At 41.4% G+C, this 25,495-nt stretch overlaps 1 protein-coding gene across 3 annotated transcripts; it reads left to right on the top strand.

The window, feature by feature from the left end:
- Positions 1 to 136: 136 nt before the first annotated feature.
- On the top strand, positions 137 to 25,406 carry nck1b (NCK adaptor protein 1b). Of its 3 annotated transcripts, XM_063483757.1 has the most exons (5): positions 137 to 349; positions 10,256 to 10,306; positions 10,645 to 10,885; positions 20,457 to 21,208; positions 21,301 to 25,406. In XM_063483757.1, exons 3-5 carry the CDS (start codon positions 10,660 to 10,662, stop codon positions 21,499 to 21,501), a joined length of 1,179 nt encoding a protein of 392 aa, XP_063339827.1. In that variant the 5' UTR covers positions 137 to 349; positions 10,256 to 10,306; positions 10,645 to 10,659; the 3' UTR covers positions 21,502 to 25,406. The 3 variants fall into 3 exon arrangements, with proteins under 3 accessions (XP_063339827.1, XP_063339829.1, XP_063339830.1); XM_063483759.1 differs by lacking the exon at positions 10,256 to 10,306; XM_063483760.1 differs by lacking the exons at positions 137 to 349; positions 10,256 to 10,306; positions 10,645 to 10,885 and adding an exon at positions 13,190 to 13,289.
- The last annotated feature ends 89 nt before the right edge of the window (positions 25,407 to 25,495 follow it).

Here is a 25,495-nt window from a genome sequence, read left to right as displayed (position 1 = left end):
GGGATTAACGGACAGTGTCATTGTCCAATCACAGAGTCCCGATTCTCTCTCAGCCAATCGTGTGGCAGCAGGCGGGACCCAGAGAGCGTCTGAACTGCTTGTGTAGCTGCTAGTTAGCTTAGCCGTGCTGCTGAGCGATGACATGCATTGATGCAGAAATGCTATTCCAGCGGGGCACGGCGTCTCGTCAGCTAGGCTAGCGTCTTGGAGTGGGGAAAAAAAAGAAAAAAAAAACCCTGGCTGCTTAGCTAGGATTCTGGATGCCGTTTCTGTGCATCTTCGGCTGCTGTGTGTAACCCTTTAACATATTTCCAAAAGGACATAAGAAGAGGTGGCCGTCAGGAATCAGGTAAGACGTGGTATGACTAGAGCAGGGTATGAATCTGAGCTGCCGCTGATGGTGAAGCTCTGTGATACAGACTGCAGCACTAACGGTTCTCCAGCGTTAAAGCTCACGCAAGCTAACAGCTAAACGATAACCTAGACTGAAAAAGAAAAGGAGAGAGGGAGAAAAACACCTAATGTCCATGCCAGCATGGCCAGCATACTGTTACCCAGCTGACAGACGGTTAGTCTGGCTGTAACCACTAAAAGCATATGGGGGAATTTTCTTAGCCAGGTTAATGTTAGCCGTTTTAGCGTGACACGCTGTCAAGCTCAGGTTATAAGGTAAAAACTCCACCAAAACTGCTGCACATCTTTATTCTTCTGTTCGTTCAAGCGGGCACCACGTAAACACTTATATTTGTAAGACTGACAATTAAATGAAGCCACAGTGATGTTAAACCGTTTGATCCAATTTACAGTTTATACTTAAATGCAGCTTTATTTTTTTTTCTTATATCTCAGGATTAAGTTTTTTAATTGCGTACTGAGTTGAACTCGCTTGGTCGTGGTCACGATGTGCATCACTGGTATTGGGGTTTGCTTCAAGTAGCCATAATTAGTCATAGCTGGTCCATCACCTCTATCTTCGCCCAGTGATACCCAGTATCTGTTTATTTGGACCAGTAGTGCTCAACCTAAAGGTTTTCTGTCCCAGAGATTTCAAATGCAGGAGAAATCTTCACCTTAGAGAACATACAACAATGAATTATTTTTTTTGTTTGTTAAATTGCTTTTTACCTAAACTCAATTTGTGGATAAATATCTACCTGTATACTACGTGCAAAACGCATTTGAGCCTACATATACCTAGTTGGATCACTTGGATCTTGTTTTGAGCAAGATTTTGGGTAATTGCACACTTTGTTTATCTCTTAACATTGTTTCTACCTTACGCAACCCAAGCCAGACTAAATGTCATTCTTAGAAGCACAATGGGGCAGTTCGTCTGTATAACTCCTGGCGAGCCCTTGCGGCTTGTGTTTGTGTGGCCTTCTACAAAATTTGGTGCAACACTCAACAGATTATTCCAGCTTGAGGTTTTTGTATTGCAGGTATTTATTTGATGATTTGTGGTTAATTATATCAGAGCTATTTATGGGAGTAGCCTGCACGTCTCTGCTACCAAATACTAGCGACTGGTTAAGAATTACTCTGTAATTATTGTCACAAGTTAGTTTTCAAGGAGGTGAGAGGAGGAGGAGGAGGAGGAAGAGAGAGGCATTTGCTCTGCTGTTGCTCTCTTCTCAGTTGGAGTCACAGAGAGGGCATCCACAGCTTGCAGGAGGAAATGGTGATGCCATTCTTATCAGCATTTTGTACTCGAAGGCTTACATTTGATTTTCAAATGTAAGCATGGAAACTGCAATTAGGCAACCTATTTTAAAAATTTGCACCTGTCAGCTGCCATGTCATGAGCTTCTGTGCAGAAGTGAGGACTGTTCCTTCACTCAGATATACTCCTTGTGTACTCCTGTAATAGTCATACATCCCACACTATAATGGCGCTCTTGTTTGGATTTTATGACAGAATAATCATATGCGTATGAAGGCGTTATCCTTTTTTTGTTTGGCTGTGCCCTTTCCTCTTTTCCGAGTGTCTGTCTACCAGTGGCTTCCAGCAGCCAAATCTCTCCTCGCAGCCCAGGGTAAAATACCAACTTCGCTTTTCTCGATAGTCAAAACGATGGCTAAAATTTCCCTCGTCAGGGCTCAGAAGCTAGTTTATAAAGTCACTTTTCTTTCTTTCTTTCTTTCTTTCTTTCTTTCTTTCTTTTTTTTTGACTTCTTATGAAGTTGAGAAATGGGGAATTTTTTTTTCTTTTTTCCGCAATTGTCTCTTTGCATGTTATCGCCTTAATCTCTGTTATTGCATACATTCTCTTCCATTTCCTCTTTCTTTTTTTTCTTTTTTTTTGTGCCCGACTGCTCATGCATGTAGGTGTTTGAAGAGTAAATAACAGACGTTCTCTGCATACATTAACTGTGACAGAACATGACGGAGCAACAGCTCCTGCTTGCTGTGCCCTGGCAAAGGGCAAAAAGGCGACTAATGAGCAAAACACTGAAACCAAGAAAGGGGAGAAAAAGAGAAATTTCAGCTTAACTACTAAAGCAAAGTTGTAAGGAAGTGCGCAGTTATTGTTTCTTGTTTGGACTAAGTTTTCCAACTTTTGTAAAAGTGTACTGTCCCGGCTGTATTTGCCGTCTTTTTTTTTTCTTTTGGAGTAAGTGATTTGACTTCCTCGTGTCGAGTAGGAGAAGTGTGCAGTTTCAGTGTTTTTTCTCTTAGTCCATTATGGTTCGGGGTTTTCTTTCAGTGGGTTTGGCAAAGTGATAATGAGGATGTGCGTACTCATGCAACTACGACTCTCATTGTTGTGACAGCAGTTGTGTAGCACCGAATTACAAAAAAAGCAATACTGTCATAATGAAAGAACTGTGCGTGTCTTTAATGATGAAAGCAGGCTTTTTAGGCACAAACTTTGGTAATTTCTGTGAATTTGTTAAACCAATAGTAAGTCCTGTCCACAGACCTTCCTTAGTCTGCTACAGTACTCTCAGTAGGAGCAAGAAAATGAGGTTCATGGGTGGCTTCTACACCACCTGTTTTTCTTGTCATGTTCTTTTTGAACATGTTATGCAAAAAAAACAAAACAGTTAGACCTTCATATAGCTCCAGTATATGAAAGTGTTCTAATTAAAACCTCTTGTGTACCAGATTTTTTTTTTTTTCAAAATAATTGGATCTATAATCTCACCTTTCAGTGTTGTCTGTGGTCCACTGGTAGCAAATAGAGATCAGTGATTAGATGGAAACTTTCCTGTGACTATTTTATAACACCCAAACCTAGGAGCAAAGTTCAATTTTATGGCATAGCGCTCTTGGCCGTAACAACAACATGGAAAATATTTGTATTAAAGCAAGCTAGATCTTGAATGCAATCACACGGGAAATCAAACAGCAAGAATGAAATAATTAAACAGTCCAGCAACCTAGAAATCTCATCAGTCATTTGAGAATCAGTTTGTTTTTCTTATCGCGTTTCTGATCGCCTTGAAACTGACCTTCAAGCAACTGCTGAGATATTGGCTTTGTTGCAGACTTAAGCATCTTAATCAGATTATTTTGATTTCTTTAGTTTTTGTGTGTAGAAAAAAAGCTGACCATCACTATAAAAATCTGTTGTTGCCTCTGAAATGAATGTGCTGGATCTTTTGAAGGGGTTAGCAACATATATAACAAGTGCTGTTTCACACCATTTCCCTGGGTATGGAAAAGTTGCCAAACAATCTCCAGCTTTCATTAAAAATGCATGAGAACATTGATTTTACTCTCAGATAATACCCTAAAGAAATAAAATTAATTGAAATGTGTGTAGGCTGACTGATTTGGGGAGTATAGAGATGATCGTTTCTGTGGAAAATGTTCTTTTCCCCCCTCTCTCCTATCAGAGAATGTAAGGATGGGAATTTTTGCAGATCCTAGATTTTCGATTTTTCCAACTTGTGTCCTTCTCAAACGTCTGCCCCAAGTAGCTTGTTTAGTTCTATTGTGATGGCATATTTGAGGATGTAGGAAGAGTTGAAATGAAGCCAGTTTTTATATCTACTACTGTCCAGTTTACAAATAATCTGCGGTTTTTACTGCAACAATAACAAGGTCTTCTGCTTCATGGCAGTACTTCCCCATATTTAGATTTTGTTCATGATCTCTTACTGACTCCTAGCAGGTTTAGGAACCATGACAGTACACAAAACCAAACCAAGAGCAGCTTTATTAAACTGCACTGCTGTGTGTTGGAGTTCCTTCTGCTTTGTAAACTTAGATTAGTCATTGGGAAATCCCCTGGAGCTCTTGGAATCTGTGAGGTAATCTGAAAGTGTGCTGTGCTGTTGTTTTAAACCCAAGATTGCTTGGATGTGGCCATCATTTGACCTGATGGGTAGGCCAGCTAGAACAAGAGCTGCCAATTGCTCCAATTAGGTGGAGTCTAAGGAAATGGATCCTTTCTTCCATAGAGGTATTAGGCTCTGACAGATATCTGCTTACGGATGGAATGAAAGCATGCTTCTGGTGAATCACCTCGTGCTGCCAGCTGTAGAGTGTGCATTCACCATAAATAATTAATTATAATTAGATAAAGCATGACTCGTGTGCAGTCTTGCAAGTGGCTTTACAGTTACATTTTTTCTATGTTTTGTCTTTTTTGCAACATCATAGGCTTTCTACAAACACTTTGGTTATGTAACTTGCTGTGATTTCTGATAAGGAAGCTTTGATCAGGCTTTCAGGGCTGATATAGATCAATAACTTATTTCATTTTGACAATCTTGGTTTCAGCATTTTTTTTTCTTAACTTTTATTAGCAAACACCTACTTGTAAGAACCCATGAAAACTGTCTTGGTTTCACGTTTCTTGTCTTCTCTTTTCATTTTAGCAACGTTAGTGTGAGCCTCTGAAGCAATGCTTGGTAGATTGCTCTGTTCTGGGGCAGTGATTTAGACTTTGTGCAAAATCAAAGTTCAGCAATCAAAACTGACTTTATTACAGGTGAATCTCTGTGCAGCTTAGACAAAGACATTGGCACTCTGTTTAAGATCTCGTCCCCCTCTTCCAGCCACAGAAAAGGAGTGACTTCACCAGTACTGTCTTTCTGTGGGCTAGACAGTTCACAACCAGACTGAGGGTGAATATGCAGTTGCAATAATAAACTGTGAAGTGAAATAAGGAAGTGAAAACATTTTTAGAGTAATGTTTGTTAATTTGAATTTTATGAACAGATACTCTTCTCAGACACAACAATGGATATCCTCTAATATGGATGGATGCCTATATGAGAATATGTTTGTTTGTTTGTCTGCTATAGATTTGAAAATGTCATGGGCTATGATTTAATTTCCTTATTGTGGTGTTTGAGACATTAAGTTTGCCAAAATTACATAAATACTGCCTTTTATGAAAATGGCACTACTCCTTTTTTTCGCATGGGATTTTCAGGCTAAATTGCTAAGCAACATATTTCAAACAGTGGCGTTTATGTGGGGCTTTCACATATTTGTTTAGAGTGTAGAGTGGGGCTTTTTGATGTGAAGTTAGTCTAAAAGAAAGCTTGAAACTTTTGCTGTTGGTTGTTGCTATGAGAGTAAATCTCTGACAGTTCTCAAAAGACATGAGCCACGGTCTATTTTAGGCCATTCCCAACTGCTGAGGGTGATCCCGAGGGGTGGATAACCAACTGCTTTCACACAGTCATGAATGTAGCTTAGCCTATATGCTTAACCCAAAACACTAGAGGCCCCCTAATTCAATTTTAATGTGATGCTGGAACAATACAGTTTTCTAAAGTGGGAAATCATGTGATCTCTCTTGGTGCTAAAGTTTAAACTAGTCCAGCAGTTCATCTTTGATCTCTTTAACAAGGTACATTACAAGCATCAGTGCAAAGATAAGTTATCTGAACTCATCTAAACTCGAAGAGGGTCAAGCCTGCTCTCTGTCAACTTGCATCACTTTCCCATCATCCGGTCACCCTTGTGTCCACACTTCCTGTCTCACAGCTGGCCTGCCAAGTCTCCCATGACCCTTTGCTGCTGTGCTCCTGTTTTGTTTAGAGAGAAACTGGGACATCTGGGATGAGCTGCAGTCTCATGGGATTTCAGCTGCTGTGGTTCAGTGTGAAGAGAAGCGCAAACATGTCTTAATCGGCCCATCGCCATCCTGTGCTGTCAGTTTGTGAATCAGACCTTCCCTGTATCTAAAATGCACATTTTGGTGGAAGGAGGAAGTGTAGCAGTGCCAGAGGGGCTGAGTGAGCAGCGAGCAGAAAGAGCACATTCCAGAAGGCAGCAGAGCCCTGTGATTTTAGCAGGCTGTCACAGGGATTAGGTTACTCTGTCTGCCTCTGTGAGCTCATGCTGTTGCTGTCTCAGTGCCTCAGCAGCCTTGCCGAGCAGTGATATACTGTATGCCCGCACAGTGAAGATAGACAAGGATCCATAGTTGTTCTTTTTGGCTTGTTTAGCTGATACAATATCCAACTGTTGTGAGGTTTTCTTGTTTGTTTGTTCGTTTTGTTTAACAAGTAACTTCTCATATGACTTGTAAAAGGACAAAAATTGACATCAGTGCAGTTCTGGCTATTTTCTACTCATGCTCGTCTCCAGGACAGCATCTCTATAAAATGCATTCCACTATGAGTCCACTAGGAGTGCTCTTTGACTGGCTCTTCACTTGTGTGCTTTTTTCCCCCCCCTTTTTCTCATGCAAAGACTCGAGAGGTTATGGCAGCAGCTGTAGATTGCAGGATGTGGTGAACTCATGTCAGTGTTGTTTTATAGTAATACAAGAACTGACAAAGTTGCACTGTGCATCTTCATTACACTGCTAATTTGCAGTTATTGCGGTTTGTGGTATACACCGTAACTTGAGCCTCGTCAAATTTTGTGTAACAGAAAGGTATTTTCTGATGACTCTAAATAAAGGATCGCTGACCTGTGTTCAATACCCCAGTGATGCGATTTGGGTTAGTTTTACATTGCTGATGGGAAACAGTTGTGACTAGAGTTGGTACTCTTGAGAACATGTGTGGTTCACTTATATTAACACTGCTTGACATGTCACTGGCATGGTGTGACATTAGATAAGGTTGAGCCAGACTAACCGCTTGGTTTATAATTCTGCACATTAGCATGACACAAATAGGCCCACTTTCTTTATAAACACACATTCCACTTGTGGTAATACCCCCACACAGAGTTTAATCTTGTGCTGTTAGCTGTGAAGTGACAGCTTTTCAGCATACACTCAGCTGGTTGTTTTGTGTAAAAACTGCCCCCGTATGTTTCTAATATTTTCTGATACTTTGTCAGATATTACTTGATTAATCTAAATTATAATTAAACCTTTAAAGCAGATGATACTGATAATAATAACGTGTTGCTCTCAGTAAAGAAGCTACTAGAATACAGGCTTTTATTTTGTTTCAAGGCAGAATATTAAAGATGAATTTTTTTGTTTTATTGACAGCAGACTGGTTTTGAATGTTACGAAGGAGGAATAGTAGAGCTGCCACGAGCAGGGAAAACCCTGCACTTACCACAGACCACCATATCTGGCTACTTCTCCAACCATTTCATGCAGTCTCGGTGCCCTCGTTGATGACCACAAAGCTTGCCCGTAAAGGTCGTGCTTTTGCTTTATGTTTGGCACCCACGTTATTTTTCCCAGTGCTTGGTTTCTTCAAAACATCTATACTACTACTACTTACTCATTATAAAGGTCACAGGCTATTTGTCTGGGAGCATTGAGTCATGACATCATCGCATTTGATAATCTTGTCCACTGAACATTTCCACATCAGCAGCCCTTGCCCTCGTAATGGTTTTTTGTTGTTGCTGTTGTTATTGGTTGGCCTCTTTTCTCCTCCACATCACTGTGAATCATCAGTGAATATGTTTTTTTTGTTTTGTTTTTTATTTTTACTTGTCTTGCAAAATCCTCCAACTACAGATGATTCTGCATATGTTAATTCATCTCAACTCTAAATGGAAAGACAGTTTTGTCACGTTTTAGGTTTGTTAACCTAATTTTTGTCTCACAAATGCAAGATGCTTGCAAGATGCCGGCGCATACGAACGTAAACAGCAGCACAGTGCTCCCAAACTACAATTTTGTTGTACATGTACGATGACAATAAAGGGCTATTCTACTGTATTTTATAATTTAAGAGGAGTCCTTTTGTTGTTGGTGTTTTTTTGTTTGTTTTTTTAAGTTGTGAGTTAGAAAGATAAATGTGAAAACATTTAGTCACAAAGTCAATAAGATCGATGGGTGCTATGGGCTGCTGGCGGGTTGGGCTTACCTGTTAATTCTGCCTGGCAGCAGGGTAAGTGGAGATCCACAGTTGATGTTAATGTGACACCGTTTGAGCAGTTTGACCCGTCTGACCTCTCGCGTAGCGCTTTGGGGCAAGGCGACTGGTCTCGGCTCAGTATGCAGCTGCATGATTAGCTCAGGGCATCTGTCGCTTAACTTTTTGATCCTCCCTCACATTCGCATCGCAAGTCACTGTGGTGTTAATGTGCACTTAGTGCTTAGCCATCCTAGATGTGGGGGGTGATGGGTTGCAGCGTGTTTTCTGAAAATGGGAGGAATAGCTGTGCACTTGCGATTTGGTCATGAAATACTAGGGAGAGTGTAAAATGGAAAAACGATAGTAAGGGTGGGATGTTATAAATGGAGGAGGAGCGCATATACACACTTGTATTCCTGTTTTGGCAGACAGTTATCCAGCCCAGCCCAGGGAGTGGAGAGATTGTTGCTTTTGTCTTGGGTGAAAGAGGCTCTCGAGGAGAGTAAATCAGCTCTTTGTTTTTTTTGTGCCACTCCCTAACATGTCTCGCAGTGTTCATTAATTTAATTAGGGATGGAAAAGGAGCATGCAATAACAAGCCATGAGATAAAACCACAATATAAACCCAAATTATTTTTTTTTCATTTATTTATTTGTTTTTTTTGCAAATTAAGACAACACCCCATATGTGGAAATGCAGCTTAAACCACAGGTGCCCCCCGCCCACCCAGAGTTTTATGGAAGCTGTGTTACACAAATTATTTTTTTTAATCACACCTCTTAGTTTCTGACTTTAAACTCATTGTAGTCTTAATGTGGCAGCATCATCCCATATTGCTTTAACTGTCTTCTGTTCTTTTTCTTAGTCCGCTAAGATCTCCCCAGACCTCTTTTTTTTTGTTTATTCTTTTTGTGTTATTTTTTGTTTGTTCTCCTCCTCTTGCTTAACCATGCTGAAACTTAGCTCTGCAGCTTCTGCTTGTGTTTGCCTAAGATCAGGTTTAGGCGTATCTCAAGGCCAGCTGTAGAAGGAAACTTAGACACTGCTGCTGCTTCAAATAAAAACCAAGAGCTCTCTATCAACAAGGTCGGTGTCTGGTCCCTGGAGTCAGTTGGGAGTTTTTGGGGTGGGGGGGGGGTGAAGGTGAAACTCCATCCACTCTTGTGACATCAGAGCAGCTAAGCAGATGCTTCAGTGGTGCCCCACTCCCTCACTGTTGACCCAAGTATCTGCTGTATTAATCTAGCATATTCTGATTGTGCTGATGGCTGCAGGGGTCATGAGACCAGCTGTTGTGAATGTGCTCATTGTTGAACATGAAGTCTTCACAGTGGATCGCAGTCTTCCGAAATCATAATTTTAGATAGCTCAGGGAACCTATGAATGATCGCAAACATCGCTGTTCATATAAGCAGAACATTTGCATTGGCGCTGCGCACAGTTTTGAATATTTATAGGCCAGTGCTAAATTTAAAATAATATCCTTCATCACTGGTGCTCGCTGAGAGCCTCGCTCACTGACGTACCCACATTTCTGACGCACAGTGCCTCTCTCTTTTTTTGCTTCCCTGTTGCAGTAATCTTTACCATCGTTCTGATTTCTCGCTTCACATTTGATGCCTAAAAGAAAAGAGAGTTTGGTAGTTTAGCATTGCTCCTAACCGCCTGTGTAAATGTATGAAGGCTTCGTTTGTACACTGTCATTGTGAATAGTCAGTTATGACTGTTATTAAAAGAATACAATTAGTGGAGGGAAATTATATCTGAAGAGACTAAACTGTGGAAATGTTGGCTGGCCTTCTGCTAATATAGTTTAATAACATCATCTGTATCTTGGCATTGGTTCACTACAAAGACAATGTTGTAGACATGCTGGGTTCATTTTATTTAAAAATCAAGAGCCGACACTGTATAAAAGAGGAAGTTTCCTGGTAATATTGACAAATCTGCAGAGAAGACTTTTAAGAAGACACAAGTAGTAATTATCTCGCATCGTTCTTGTTCTTTTTCTAGGTCAGCAGAATTGTCAGAGCCCTTGAAGTTCTCAGCTTTGATGCAGTACAGGTATGGCTGCCTGTTTCTAAACGGCTTCTAAATTTACGTCTGCTGTGTCTTCTAAATAATCATTCTACATGAGCAAACACCACAGTCTGGACATGCGTCTCAAGTGTTAGCAGACACAGGAAACAGATGCTCATAATCCATACTTGGGCAAGATATGAAGGCTCGGTATAAGTGTAAATAAGTAACTGCTACTGCTGCTCATGAGATAACACTATTATCTCTATTATAACACTATGACACCATTTTGAAAATGTTTTAATGTATAAAAGGATTCAAAGAGTTTGTGAGGTAGAATATACCCTTTGGTCACTCTCATGTCTCTCCTTGCTCTCTCTCAGTGCTCCTAGTGCAAGATGACGGAAGAGGTGATTGTCATCGCCAAATTTGACTACATGGCCCAGCAGGACCAGGAGCTGGACATCAAGAAAAACGAGCGTCTCTGGCTTCTCGATGACTCAAAGTCCTGGTGGAGGGTTCGAAATGCCACTAACAAAACAGGCTTTGTGCCGTCCAACTATGTGGAAAGGAAAAACAGTGCCAGGAAAGCGTCTATAGTCAAGAATCTCAAAGACACACTAGGTAAAAAGTAGTTATGATTTCCTGACTTTGACTTGAAGCTGTATTAAAGTTAACACTCTTCTCCACAAATTTGTTTAGTGTTATGGAGGATCTCACCATTTCCCGGTAAAGCTTTGATGATGTTTTATGAAATATTTGCGCATGTTTGATGCCTTGCAGCATCTTTGACTGTTGGTTGAAGTGCTTTGTGTTTTGCATGCTTTAAAAAAGAAAAAGAAGAGTGGCATTACAAAGCACGTTTATCTAGGCCAGCTACAATACGTCTCTGACCACATTGTTGTGGCGTGTGATGAATCTTGTGAAAGTCACCACAGGAAGATGGTCGCAGGCTGATATGTGATTGGTTGAAATGCAGAGACCGATTTTCATCTCGCTGTGAACTTGAGCTTGAAACTTTAGTTTCTTGGAGCGTTGTCTGATGCACGATTGTGTATTTTGAAGCATTTACTCTGGTAAGGCGGTGATCTCTATTTTTAAATGCCAATACAATTAATGTTTTCTCCTGTTGATGTGTGTTAGGTGGAGGTAAATTGTACAATTTCAAGTTTCTGTTTCTGTATGAGCAGCACCTAGTCCTTTTATCTTGTCTTGAATTGATACAGCACAGGTGTTTTCTCCTCTATCTGCACCATAGTGACACAGTTTTTGATTTCTCTTTTCATAAATTACCTAGTTTTTTATGCCTTGTCTTTAGTGTCAGAAGCTTATTTTAAACATTGAACTCCAAACTGTTTGAACCACATGCCATCATTATCCTAATTAAAGCATAATGGCATAGCTGTTGTCAGTTTACGCTAACCCATTAGGTGTACACTAGTCATCGTCTGCTATTTATCTGCATAACATCAAATTGCAGGGGAAAAGAGGGTACTTTTTAAGCAGTTTTGTTTATTGGTGATGTGGCAGTGTCAGCGTGCTGTTGAGTAGGAGGATCTCTGCGAGGAAACCCTTTGCCCGAAAGGTGTTTTTCCTCCCGAAAGTTTAGAAAAAAATGGGGCTATTCTCCGTCCTTCTAACCAGAAGTGTGTCATAAGTGTATACATTACAAGCGTTTGCAAAACCCTTATCTGTTGGACACGTGAAATGTGTCTTCCTGTTAGTGTGTGCGTGAGTGCTGTGGTTAGATGAGCCTGTCAGCTCAAATGCTCTCATAATGAAAAATCATGTAAGGGCAGGAAGCAGCCTCTCTAGTTTTTAATGTGCGGCTCATTTCTTTTCTGTTTTTGCTCACTTAAATAAGCAGGGATTTCCCTTTTTTCTCCTCTTTTTTTTTTTTTTTTTGTTTATGGCTTGTTTATGGCATGTAAATTTTTATTTATTTATTTATTTTTACTGCTGCAGTTTAGGTCTCCTCAGTCTTCATGTCCTAGGCTTTTATAGGTTTATTTGCCTGTCTGTTCTCTGTTGTCTGTAGTGTGTGTGTGTTTGTGTGTGTGTGGTTGTCATGCACCACAGCGACGAGCTTCCCTGTAACATCCCACCTGTCGGTACATCCGTTGATCAAATGGTTCACATGAACAGCTGCAGCAATGGCATTAAACACCAGCTATTTCTCACTTACACATACAACTCAGTAAAACATGAGCAAATGTGGTTTAACCATAAACCAAACTTTATGAAACACAAATATAGCAATAGAAAGGTTGTAAATGTATAACTTTCACTTTTTCTTGTTTTTAATTATTTATTAAGTAGATTTAAAGCATTTTAGCTGTGAATTTTATGGCTGACTCTTCAATAATATGTGGGAGGGAAAACCCTTTTTTTTTTTTTTTTTTTTTCCCTCCTTCTTTTCTTAGCCAGGTCTGTTGCTGGGTGTGGAGCAGTGTCATCGTCCGAAAGAATGTGTGATGGTATGATCCGTGTGTGTGTGTGTGTGTGTGTGTTTTAGTACTCATGTTTCCTGAGTTTGTTGTAAAGTTATGAGCGTTTCTCCCAACAACTGCAGTCATGTGACACTGAGTGTTCACTGACTCACTCAGCTGCTGCCATGTCCTCACAGATCCTTATATAATTTTTTTAAGGACACTACCCTCCTGCTTCTATATGTTGAGGAAATTACTCCTTCACTTTCTTTATTCCTTGTCTTTCCCTTTTCTTTCTCTGCGCATATAAGTGTCAACCCCCCCCCCCCCCTTTTTCTTCCCCTCTCCATGAGGCCTCTGTGCTCTGCCTTCCATAGCTGAACTGAAGGCCTCTATATCCCACACTCTCATTGGGTAAGCCTGACCACATGGTCACATGTGGGCTGCCCTGCTCTGAAATCCTCCCAGCTCTCTGGGTGTTCACATGGAATAACTCTACAGCTGCAGTGGGAAGAGAGCAGGGGCCGGGAAGGAGACAGAGAGAGGGAGAGACGGCAAGCCCAAAATGGACATGGCTAACCTATTCAAACATTTCTTTCGTGAGTTTTCTACATTTCTAGTCTTCTTAAGCTCCTTTTAAAGCGAGTCTGACTCATTTGTTGTTTTACAAGTTGTCCGGAAATGTTTTGTCTGAAGTTTGAGTGGCTTTTTTTTTTTCCTCTCCTTCTCTCACTCTCGCGCTCTCTTTCTCTCTCTAGCTGTGCAGCGGCAATTGTCAAGTCTTCTTTCTTTTTCATTTTCCCTTTTTGATTTCTCACACTGGTTAGTTTTATCTTCAAGTTAGCCAAGTAAATGTGTCATAATTTGAGCTGGCGGAAACTGATTTCTGTGCTAACATGTTGTGCTGGTAAAGAGAGGGTGAAAGGGTGTCTTAACAGCTAGTGTGTGTGTGTGTGTGTGTGTGTGTGTGTGTGTGTGTGTGTGTGTGAGCAGCTGCAAAGACTGGGTGGATATGCTTTTGAAAAGCCTTCTGCTGAGCCGAAGCCTGTAATTGCCTCAGCAATCGTTCTCTGCCTCTTTCTGTTAAACACACATGCATACACACAGTAATCCCACTCCAGTTCTTTCTACTATTTGTCCCAGTGAGTGGGATGCAGCTACGTGTATTACTTTATCATGCTTGAAGACCCCTACTCTGTTTAGGAATATCTTAATATATAGCCAGTGTGTGTTTTCTCTTATGCTAACCTAAGGGCGCCCCCACTCATTCTAGGAGGGTCTCTCCCCCACCGTCCACCCCACCTCCTGTCATGGGCTACAGTTGAAGGGACGCAGGGTGCTTATGTAGAACACTGTAGTCATTGTAGTCAAGAGGAGGAAGGGGTCTTTGCTGATTGATGGGACCCGGGTTCCCATCTCCCGCACCTCACTCGGTTATCAGAGGAATGTCGCTACATGGACAGCTCTGTGGGATGAGGATATTTTACAGCCACGCTGACACTCGTTTTCAAAAGGCTTCGGCGCGCACGCTCGCTGTAATCTCACCTTGTAACTGCTGAGTGATATCGCCTGTCTCTGTCTATCTTTCTGTGTGTGTGTGTGTGTGTGTGTGTGTGTGTGTGTGTGTGTGTGTTGTTTTTTTTTTTTTTTTTTGGGGGGGGGGGGGGGGGGGGTTGTGTGTGTGTGTCCACTGACGTCTGCTTGCTGTCTGAAGGATCCAGAGTGTGGGGATGAAAACAACACAGAGATGAGCTAACAAACGTTTTGCTTGTGTAAACTGAGAGCTGTTAGTCTCTCTCTCTCTGTCTCTCTCCCCTCCCTCTGTTTTCCTGTTTCTCAGCCTCCCCAGCGAGCGGAAACTCTAATTTGAGCCACATTTCTCTCTGAGCATTTGGAGAAGTGAAGCCAGAGAGGAAGCAAGAAGTTAGAAGGAAGTTGAATCATATGGGGGGGGGCTATCTGTCGCACTTTCTGGCTGTCTGTCGCACGCTCCCTCATTTCAAAGTCCGGCTTCTTTTCTCCAAAACCACTGATCGCTCTTCCCTGACCACAAAGGCAAAAGACGTAATCATAATTAGAAGTTTGGCAGGGGAGTTGTCAAGTTTACTCAGGCCTTCAGATGTTGTTCTCCTGTGAGAAGACATTTACTCGTCTTTGTTTTCCCGTATATTCTTCCATTAAGAATTGCTTAAGAGGAAGTGAGCAAGGGTCTGGGCCTGTTGAACCATTGCTGACGTTAACAACGCCCTCCCCCGCCTTGTCAATTGAATTATATTGTCTACTATAGATGATTGCTTTTATTAAAGAATAATATACAGAATATTTTCCCAGTGAATAACCACAATTTGGTCTGTAGAGTACAGTCAAAAGATCCTGGAGCTTCATGGTCACTTAAAGTGTTTGTTTATGATAATCCAAAACTCAGAAATCCAAAAGGAACAAGTAAACCAGACTGTATATCTATTGTGAGTTACTTATTTGGTTTAGTTAAAATGCAGGGTTGTTTTTTTTGTTGTTGTTTTTTTGGCACATAGAAAATTTTTTGTTTTAGACTTTGCTGTTATTCAGCATCATTTTGATATACTGGTGGCTGAAGGAATATAAATATTAGCTCTCAGTAGAGCGTCTCTTTGCCCCCCTGCTTTGCTGCCCACAATTGAATATCTATTGTTTGTTTGTGCAGCATACCAGTATCATGACACTTGTTGCTTTGTTGGCGTGTCCAAATAGCAATCATGTAAAAGGAAGTGGTTATGGAAATCTTTTTCTTTTTTTTTCTTTTTAATTGAACTGATGTGTTTGTATTGGATGGGGGGGGGGGGGGGGGAAGCACACATGATTTACATCATCAGCAAAATGCAATTTAAATTTAGGTCACCTGAGTAAAGGTGAGGAGAAAGTGAAAACAAGTTTTAAAGTTACTGTGCAGTTTTCTGTTTTGTTTTGGGGTTTGTTTTTTTTTTTTTTATTATATATGTTAACCAAATAATTTTCCTGTAGCGCCTGACTGTAGCGGTGTGCTGTCCAGATGCGTAAAGAACAGAGAGCAGTATTTCTCCCTGAGCGCTGCTCCGTCACAGAGATCGATGGCTGCCTGCTTGCTTTTGATGTCTCGAACAGCTGAAGTTGAAAGAAGTTTGCACGTTTCCTGCGTTTCAACTGCGTTGGCAGCTTTATTGAAGCTGTAGTTTTAAAAGGTAGCCCCGGTCGTCTCTACTGAAGAACAGCCAACTCACTCTTGTGTCTTTCCTTTAGCTTGTTTGATTTTTGAACTACACATGCTGTCATTATATTTGGCACATAAACCATACGACTGAGCGTGGCTGTTTTGCGGTACATATATTGTCTGAGTTTGCATTGCTGTGAACGTATAGAGCACTTTCTGAGGCTCTGTGTTGTCACCACATGACATAAGTGTAGTTTGCGTGATAATTTAGGGAACATGAGCAGAAGTGCAGTTGAGAATATGACTGTGATTAGAGCAGGAGGACTCAAAATGCCAAAGCAGGAGTGTGTTCAGGCACTGTCAGACAGCCTGACGCGGGGTGTTGTCGTCCACAGAGGAAGAGTCGTGAAATGGAGGGAAGCCAGGAGGTCGAAAGGGTCCTAGCAGACAATGGGACAGCCAGCCAGCGTAGGGAGGCCACAGTTGAAAAACAAAACTAGTTCCTGTCTACCACTGGTAGCTGAGCAAACTCCCCAGCACTTTCTTCTCCTCCTGCTGGGTGTACCTCATCTGTAAACCCCCAAAAAAGCAACTGTTTCAGAGGTGGTTACCAACTGAAGTCATGGTCTTAATCATTGTTATTTACTGCCATCTGTTGCAATATGAGTTCCTTCCTCTGTGTCCTCCTCTAAGGAAATGCACAGGAAAAAGCATGTGACGTCAAATGAGAGAAAAATTTCCAAAGCAAAGTTCTTTTTCATTTCTCTTGTTATCCTCTTTCTGGTAGCAGTAGAGTAACGGTGGGGTTTGTGGGTTTCTGGGGAAGCTGAAAATCCCACACTGCATGTACACATGCACCATGAGGGCAGAATTTCAGGTTAAGTTCAGGTGTCAGCAATGAGCGGAAACTGCTCTGTAGGTGGTGGGATGTTGTTTATTTTTAGCTTTCTACGTTTAAATCTGCTTTTTTTTCAGTGTACATGTATCTGTAGCCAAAAACAGTTGTCTTTTTGTAGGCCAGCTTGGACGTTGTCCCACGAGAAATAAAACCAGTAGGTGTTTCAATAGGCTTGTTGGATTATTGCATAAAATATGGAGAATTAGTTTGTTTTCTTTGGCAAAATGGCGTTTGTGTAAATGCTGTCACCAAAAAGAAAATCCAAATTTGAGGTCATAAACTCCACTGCAGCTGAATTGGTGTCAATCGGTGAGGTCTTGTGTTCGAAGTGATTGTGTTAAATGGCTTTGAGACTTTCTGTAGCCTCAATTAGCGACTCGTGAGTTCTAAAATATTTCATATAGTAAAACGGTTTGTCTGAAGCTTGCGGTAAACACAAGCCGTATTTCAGCAGTCATTGATTTTTCACAGGGAACCAGAGGTGAAAGCACTGACTTGTTTTGGGGTTTTAAGATCCATCGCTGCTTTACTCTGACTTCATGTCTGCAGTTGAAGGATTCTGCTTCTCGTCATGTGGATCTTTTTGTGGCAAAGGTTTCATTACTAGATGTTGCAGTGGGCTGCTGGTCAGATGAAAGATTTCCAGCTTCAGCCCTCATATAATCCAGCAGCGCTTAACCTCAGACTGTCCTGTTACTGCCCTAACGTATGTCACTTATGTAATGTGTTACCATTACTTCATAAAAAAGACACTAAATCCAGCTACCTCTTATCTGTGCCATGATAATCTGGAATTTCTACAGGTTTGAAAGTGCCTCTACACACTTTGTTTGTTGTTTGTTTGCTGTTACCACCGGTACGTGCTTGTTACTGTGCCTTTACTACCCTGCACATACCTTTTTGAGTTCGACATAATAAAAGGTCCAGAGATTGTGCTCAAAGCCCTGTTCTACACAGCCACATGTACATTTTTGTAATCGACCTACAGCAGCATTACAGATGGGCCCTTAGAGAAGCAGGTGCCCTCAATAACAGCCTTTTGTCTTCTGGTATTGTCTACCTGTAGCCATACAGGCAAATCTGAACTTCCTACTATTACAGATTGAGCATCTAGTCAAATTTAGTGGCTCCGTGTTTTTTTTAATGCAAAGTGTTCACGTGAGCGGAGCAGGAAGTGCCAAATAAAAACTGTGACAAGGACACTGATAAGGACTGTTGGCTGGCCAAAGAGATAAAAACTCTCAAAAATAAGTTGTCTCTGGTGTCAGTCGGAGGTAAAAGACGCATTATTCATACAGAGTTCACCTTTAACCTTTGTATGGAGCTAACTAGGCCATTTCCAACTGTGCAAAGGCACACCCCGGAGCCTGCACCTGCATAATCACTCTTTGTTTGTTTGTTTGTTTCCAAGAATTGCAGATGCTTTGGCTGTTGGAAATCTAGATTTTTGTCTGTGATGTTTATGCATATTTAAAAACTTAGACTAGTGGATTTATGCTCTGGAAACATTTGTTTTTTGTAAGAAAAAACAATTTTTTTGTTGTTGTTGTTTGACATTTTGCCTTCAAGTCCTAAAGACTGATGCATAACTAGCATCTGCGCAGCACTTAACCTCCACCTACAGACATCAGCTCTTAACACCCTGTCTGGAGTCTGTAGTTATGTACAGTGGTGTGACTAATAACAGGGTCTACCTGGAAGCAATTTGACGTTGGACTCTGAGCACTACCGTGAAATTTGTCTGCTCTCCTTGAGTCAGAGACACCTTTCAGTAGCAATTTATGCGTGGTAAAGGATATTCAGTATGGCGTTGTGACACATTAGTCACGTTCCCCACTCCGTCCTGGAGACTACACCCTGCCTTAGTATATAATTTCACCCAGCTGTCTTTTGATTGTGCAAGCAATAGCTTTGCAGACGTAATCAGAAATAGGGTCTCTCGTCTGCTTGCTCTATCTGATATCAGTGTCTGGTTAGTTTTAACTTCAGTCTGGTTTACTGTCACATCATCGGTAAGAGCATAGATGTGTCATGATTACAGTAACGTCACGTGGACTTTGTTTAAGTAGCAAAATGGCTGCCAGGTGGAAATTCTTGACGATTAAAACAATTGCCTTAGGAATTCACAAGCTGGGAAAAAGGTTCACGGGCATGGTGACTGTTCTACCGTTAGCCTCCGGGCGTTTATCAGTGATGAAGGTCTTGAGACGAGGAGAAAGATTGACTGAATGTTTGATAAAAGTTGCCCTTTTGCCAGTGGTCACCTATGGAAATGTGTGTGTGGGCTAGGTTGGCATCAAATACAGAAAGGAATAGCTAGTTTGCTGATAGCCCACAGTTGATAACACGTTGATGAATATGCTCCTTATCATCTCACACTGGTCAGGTTGATGGGGTGTTTGGAGAGTGATGGTGCTGGGTAGAGACTGGGAAGAGCACTCTAGAACAAGGAAGTCAAACGCCTTTGATTTTATAGGTAAAATACAGCCCAGTTTAATCTCAGCTGGGCCAGACTAGTAATATACATTGCAGAATGACCCATTAAAATATATATGACATGTTTACATGTATATAAAAGCAACAAGTACCAGTACATTCTGAAGACAATGACTTTCAGTTACACAAGATCACAAGTGGCCTACAGAGATTACTTTGGAAAAATAAGTACAATTTCTAACATGTTTTTAGTGCAAATGTATTCAAAGTGGATCCAGTGTGGAGTATTTAGAAAAAGCAATAGTATTTATTTTAATTTTTTTAACTTTGAGATTAAGAAAATTTTTTTGCAGTTGCAGTGTAGAAAGATCTTTAACTTTCCATTCTTCTGTTTATCTTTCCTCACATGACCTACAGCATTGTATTGGATTTTTATTTTTTATTTTTACCTTCCTCATGAATTCTTTGCAGTGCCCACAGTTTGCAGAATTGTTACCTGCCCTGTGCGTCATAGTTCTGATGCTCCTGCTGAGTTCTTTTGGGGGTTTTTTTTTTTTGTATCAAGCTGAAGGTGATTAGTTCAATGTGACTAGCAGCAATGAAATAAAGTATTAGTTGTTGTTGTTGTGTTGTTGTTTTTTTTTTTTAACCACTGTTGGGTAGCAGCAGTTTACTTTCTTTCTAGTTTCCACAGAGTTTATAGGTCCATGCCAAAACAGGTTTTCATCCCACTCACTTTTTTTCCCCCAGCACACCAGCATTGCATTTTTTTTCCCTTGTTTCCTCAGCACCTAGGCCTAATCCCCAAGAATGTATTTGGATTTGGACTGTGGAGCGGGGGGTTAGGGGAATGTAATGTTGAAAAGGAATGATGTTTAGCCCTGCTTACCCACCCACTCACCCACCCAGCCCATAATGCTTATTATTGCTCCCTGGTATTTGTCTGGGATTTTTTTTCTTCCTGCCTTAAATTTTCATGTTTATAATGGGAAGTGTGTGCAGTTTTGTTTTTTTGTGTTTGTTTTTTTTAAATTCCAGACTTGTTCCTCACCATTATGGGGAAAATAAAATTCCAAAGAACTGGCCTTTTTTTGTTTTAATTGAAATGATGACTTTTAAATTTGAATGTAGACAAATAAGCGTGTTTCGGCTGCTTTTCAGATTCTGATCGAATTCACTGGGTTCAATTTTAATATGAATGACGATAATGATTCCCCTGCAAACGCCAACATCTTTACTTAATTCCTCTTATTATTTTTTTTGTAGGAATTGGGAAAGTGAAGAGCAGAAAGGGGGGTATGAGAGATCCAGCCCCTAATGCTGACCAAGATATGAATGCAGATAACGGAGAGAGGCTGTATGACCTCAACCTTCCCGCCCTGGTCAAGTTCAGCTACGCAGCAGAGCGTGAGGATGAGCTGTCTCTGGTGAAAGGAACACGTGTGGTGGTGATGGAGAAGTGCAGCGACGGCTGGTGGCGCGGTAGCTACAACGGACGGTCAGGCTGGTTTCCGTCCAACTATGTGACGGAGGACGTGGATGGGACGGCGGGGGGAGGGGGCATGGGCGGACTTGACCCTGCTGGATCGCTGACAGAGAAACTGGCTGCGGTGGTGAACAGCACCGCGAACGGAAACAGAGTACTACACACAGTTCAGGCGCTCTACCCGTTCAGCTCAGGCAACGACGAGGAACTAAACTTTGAGAAGGGCGAGGTAATGGAGGTGGTGGAGAAGCCCGAGAATGACCCGGAGTGGTGGAAGTGCCGCAAAGCGGATGGACAGCTGGGCTTGGTGCCCAAGAACTACGTCACTGTGCTGGACTCCACCTCCCATAAACCACAAGCGGGGCTCGCTGGGCCGCCCACACCCGAGTGTGACTACATCTTGCCATCAGGCAGCGGGCGCTTTGCGGGGAAGGAGTGGTACTACGGAAAGGTGACTCGCCACCAGGCAGAGGTGGCTCTCAATCAAAGAGGCACAGAGGGAGACTTCCTCATCCGAGACAGCGAGTCATCGGTCAGTAGCCTCTACCCTCTCCTTGGTTTATCTTGTTATGTGTTGGTGCTTTGAAACACTGTTAGTAACCCCGGTTCTCTTTTCATTTTTAGCCAAACGACTTTTCCATCTCCCTGAAGGCGCAGAGCAAGAACAAGCATTTCAAAGTGCAGCTGAAGGAAAACCTTTACTGCATCGGACAGCGCAAGTTCAACTCTATGGAAGAGCTTGTTGAACACTACAAAAAGGCCCCCATCTTCACCAGTGAGCAGGGAGACAAACTGTACCTGATTAAAGCCTTGGCTGCTTCCTGATCCATCTGTCTCACACAGTGACGCATGCACGCACACACACACACCTCTACACATTATTTTCATCAACATATAATACAGATACTTACACGAGAACACACACTAACATTTCAGCTCCAAGCCTGAAGACTTAACACATCATCAGGACTTAAATGATATGTGATTTGTCACAGATTTGTGAGCATTCCAAGAGGAGGTGTGGGGTAAAAAAAAGCATGGGAGAGACATTGAGGAGGGAGACGGCAAGAAGGTGGACTCCTGAGAGTAACTACAGACCTCTTGGTTGCCTATTTTAAATTATCCAGATGTGTTAGGTCATAGGCAATGCCATGGTTATTTCCACCTTGATATCTATTGCATTTAGTTTTCTTTTCTTTTTTTTTTGTTGTTGATGTTGTTGATAATATATAATCTTTTTAACGGTTTCTTTTAAAAATGTGATTTGTTTTTTTTAAATTTACACATTATACAACCAACACCTGACTGAGGCATTTTCTTTCAGATGTTAGCAAACTCGAGAGCCGAGCCGAGCCCATAGGTCTACATTTCTACATTATTTCTTTTTGTCTGTCTTAAGGCGCTCTTTGTGGCTGTGGACAAACTAATACACAACTTCTGCTAATCCCGAATAAAAATGAAGTGACCAAAATATATTTATTGATACAATTCTGTAATGATCAATGTTGTAGAGATTGGAATATCACACTGTGCATTTTTTTTTTTTTAAGGATTTCAAGGTTTCCTCTTATTGTAAAAGGTCAAACTCTCTATATAGTGGTCTTCCTTTGTACAACAGTATTGCTTGTGTCACATATTGCTGTATCTGTATCACGTGAATGTTACAAAACCGAGGCAGCGCAGATAGGGATTTTAAATCCTCTAACTTTGCATGGACGCACACAAACCGAATAGTGTCCTAACACCTTCCGCCTAGCTCCGACAGGAGAGGGAGAGACAGTCCACAGGGGTGACGGGGAGTTTATCTTTGCGTATAAAGGTCATGTGAAGACTCAAAGTATTTTTCCCTCCTGGGTCTCTCCTCCACCCCCGGCCCAGTGTGTGGGTGACAGCAGATGTGTCTTCAGTGTTGCCAAAGGGGATGGAGATGGACAGCAGTGAGATGAGCCAGGGTGAGCTGCGCGGCTTCCAAAAATATATACAGTGCTGGTTTGCCGGAGCTCGGAGGAGAAATGGAGGGCCCGTGCAGACTGGCGGGAGGGATGATGTCACTGCTCCCTGAATTGGTGATCACTGGAGGGAATGGAGGAGTTGAGGGTCACCCAGGGGTCGCGTTTGTGTGGTTGCAAAGCATACACGTCAAGCTTAAGCCAGCACTGGGGTTGTCGGAGAACAATTCCTTATGCTGGAGAAATGATAAAGAAAGTGCTTGTTTTCTTTTGATTAATGTATCCTAAGAGCTGCTTTAAATGTACGTGCAGTCAAACTTTTGGACATTAAGCTGGTTTTACCAAATGTATGTTCAATGTCCGTATGTCTAAATGCTTTCAGCAGCACACATGGTTTATATTTACAGTGAAGGACTTCTAGTGAATGGCTGTTTTTGAGTGAAAGTGGACCAAGTAGTTGTTGAATGTTGTGCGGCAGCTAGTGCCGCTGCGTGCTGCCTGCAATCAAAGCTGCAGCAGTGTTGGCAGGGAGCCGCTTCAGCAGTGTGCTCCGGGAGACGCCGATCACGATGATGATGATCACGATGCCTGCGATGATGAGTTCTCCAGCTGTGGCCAGTTGGACCGAGTACAGGGAGAGAGAGGAAGGAGGAGGAAAGGGGAAAAACGGACATTTAGAAAAAAAAAAGAAAAGAAAAAAAAAAAGAGGTGAATCAGGAACGAAGGAGGAGACTGAGACTTTTTTCCATTGGATAATCGCACACCCAGGCAGGGAAATTGTTGCTATATCATAGCAGAGACTAAAGGAGTTGAGATGGGAGGGTTCTGGAGGTCTAGTTAATCCAAGCATGAAAAAAAAAAATTCAGTCATGCCACAAAGAACACAAAACATGGGTGTGAACCTTTTTTTTTTTTTTTTTTTTTTTCCTCCCTCCATTCCCCAGGTGATTGACTGAGCTATTCATACAGAGAGCTGTGAGCAGACTTTCCTCTGTTCTGGACTTGTATAAGATGAATTGTAAACAGTGAAACAATCGGCTTTCAGTTTGGTTTATGATGGGTGAAAAGTGCAAGCGCCAATTTTAAACCTGCACTGCACCACTTGAAATCTGAATTGAAGTCGGATTATGTCTTATTTAAACGTTTAAGGCAGGAAAAGAAAAAAACATTCCAGGAGTGCACAGCTTCTGGAGGGATTTCTGAATGTGTGGTTTAAAGTGTCAGCATGGCTTGAGTGATTTTGGTTTTTTGGGTCCCAAACTATTTTTATGTCATGATGTTAAAGGGACAATTAGTGCCTGTTTGTGCTTCATTTTCAGTCACTAGATCAGTATGTGGGTCATATGAATTCTGTTACATTTCCTTTATTACACCCGGATCCGTGGCTGTTTGTCGTACAGCTGCCGTTTTGCTCTACGTGAAACAGCATTTCCCTACACTTTGAATCAGTCTAGGCAAAAATGCCCTCCCTAACTTTCAGTTCTGTAAGCATCCTGCAATATTACGCAACGCCAACGCAACGTGCCCCAGTTTGAAGAATTGAGGAAGGGATTTAAAAATGTGCCTTCACAATTTTTTTTTTTTTTTTTTGTCTACCGAAGGTTTAGTAACCGCTCCCCCCAAACCTTCTTTTATTCTTATGTCTTTATCCTGTGCTTCCCACTTCTCCGCTGCGACGTATTTGGTTAAAGCTTTGCATGCGCGTCAGTTAAGTGATTAGTGAGCGATGTTTTGGGATGTCCTTCCTTATAGGGAAGAGCATTTCCTGGTGACGCAGGCTGAAAATGTCATTGTCTGACTTTTAATATTTTTATTATTTTTTTTTAAATCTCCTGCATAAAATGCCCATTAGTTGATATTGTGTGTAGTTTCAAGTGACCTTACCGTAGCTGATTTTAATCAAGTATAACATAAGTGAATGCCTACATTGTACAGTATGAAACTATGTGCTGATGTTCATTCAGAAACGTAACACCAGGTGTGATGTAATCATGACCTGAATCTCCATGTATGAGCACCTCAAGTAACGGTATCACATTATTGTTGGTTGTGAGAAACTGTCATGGTTTTTAAGGATATAGTTTTTTTGGGTTTTTTTTTTTTTTTATGTCTGTATGTAAAACTAGTGTTAAGACATCCACTTTTCCAGTTTAGCCACTTAAATATGGAAAAAAGCAAAAAAATCCTGAGTACCTAAATGTTTTACTTGATATTCCAACGCAGAACTACAGTATCTCCATGCTTAAATATCGTTAATGGGATCTTTCTCACTTTACAAGAATGGAGGCCGCATGAGCAGAGCCTCGTAGCTGTACAGAAAATGGTTTGAAATCTGCAGAAAAAGAAACGCTGAAGTCAGTTGTGACTGATATTATCAAGAGATTGTCTATCAAACTATTAAAGATGGAAAACTACAGCGCAGCAGAAACTTCTTCCTGACTGCTCAACTAGCCTGAGATCTTTTTTATTATTATTTTCATGGATTTCTTGATAATATTCAGAACAAGTGGCTCTGGTGTTAAATCTTTGGTGCTTTGTGCTGCTTACATTTCTATGGTGGTCTTTAACTCAAAATGCTTTTTTTTTTTTTTTTCCTCTTTTTTTCTTTCCCTCCCCCTCCCTGTACGAGAGTGAAGAAAACGGATGATAAAGGCAGTGCTGTGAAAATTTAATGTCATGCTCTTAATACTGTTTTTATGGAGGGGAGATTGTCTTCAGGTGTAATAATTTAGGAGAGTCTATTAGAGTGTTCAAAAGACGTAATAAACAGCATAAAAATGATCGCGTCTGTTTTTAATCTTGTTGTTTGCTCAGTCTGGGACAAAACAGGTGATGTATGAAGCCACAACTGTATGACCCTAACCCAGCGC

The sequence above is a fragment of the Pelmatolapia mariae genome, linkage group LG9 (genome assembly GCF_036321145.2).
Source record: "Pelmatolapia mariae isolate MD_Pm_ZW linkage group LG9, Pm_UMD_F_2, whole genome shotgun sequence".
In the NCBI taxonomy this organism is placed as follows: domain Eukaryota; kingdom Metazoa; phylum Chordata; class Actinopteri; order Cichliformes; family Cichlidae; genus Pelmatolapia; species Pelmatolapia mariae.
This window is presented reverse-complemented; position numbering and strand designations above follow the sequence as displayed.

Excerpts from the sequence above, each read along its gene's own strand:
- nck1b (XM_063483759.1), top strand. The coding sequence starts at position 10,660 with ATGACGGAAGAGGTGATTGTCATCGCCAAATTTGACTACATGGCCCAG. Across the intron at positions 10,886-20,456 it reads GAATCTCAAAGACACACTAG|GAATTGGGAAAGTGAAGAGC; the intron begins GTAAAAAGTAGT and ends TTTTTTTTGTAG. Across the intron at positions 21,209-21,300 it reads TCCGAGACAGCGAGTCATCG|CCAAACGACTTTTCCATCTC; the intron begins GTCAGTAGCCTC and ends TTTCATTTTTAG.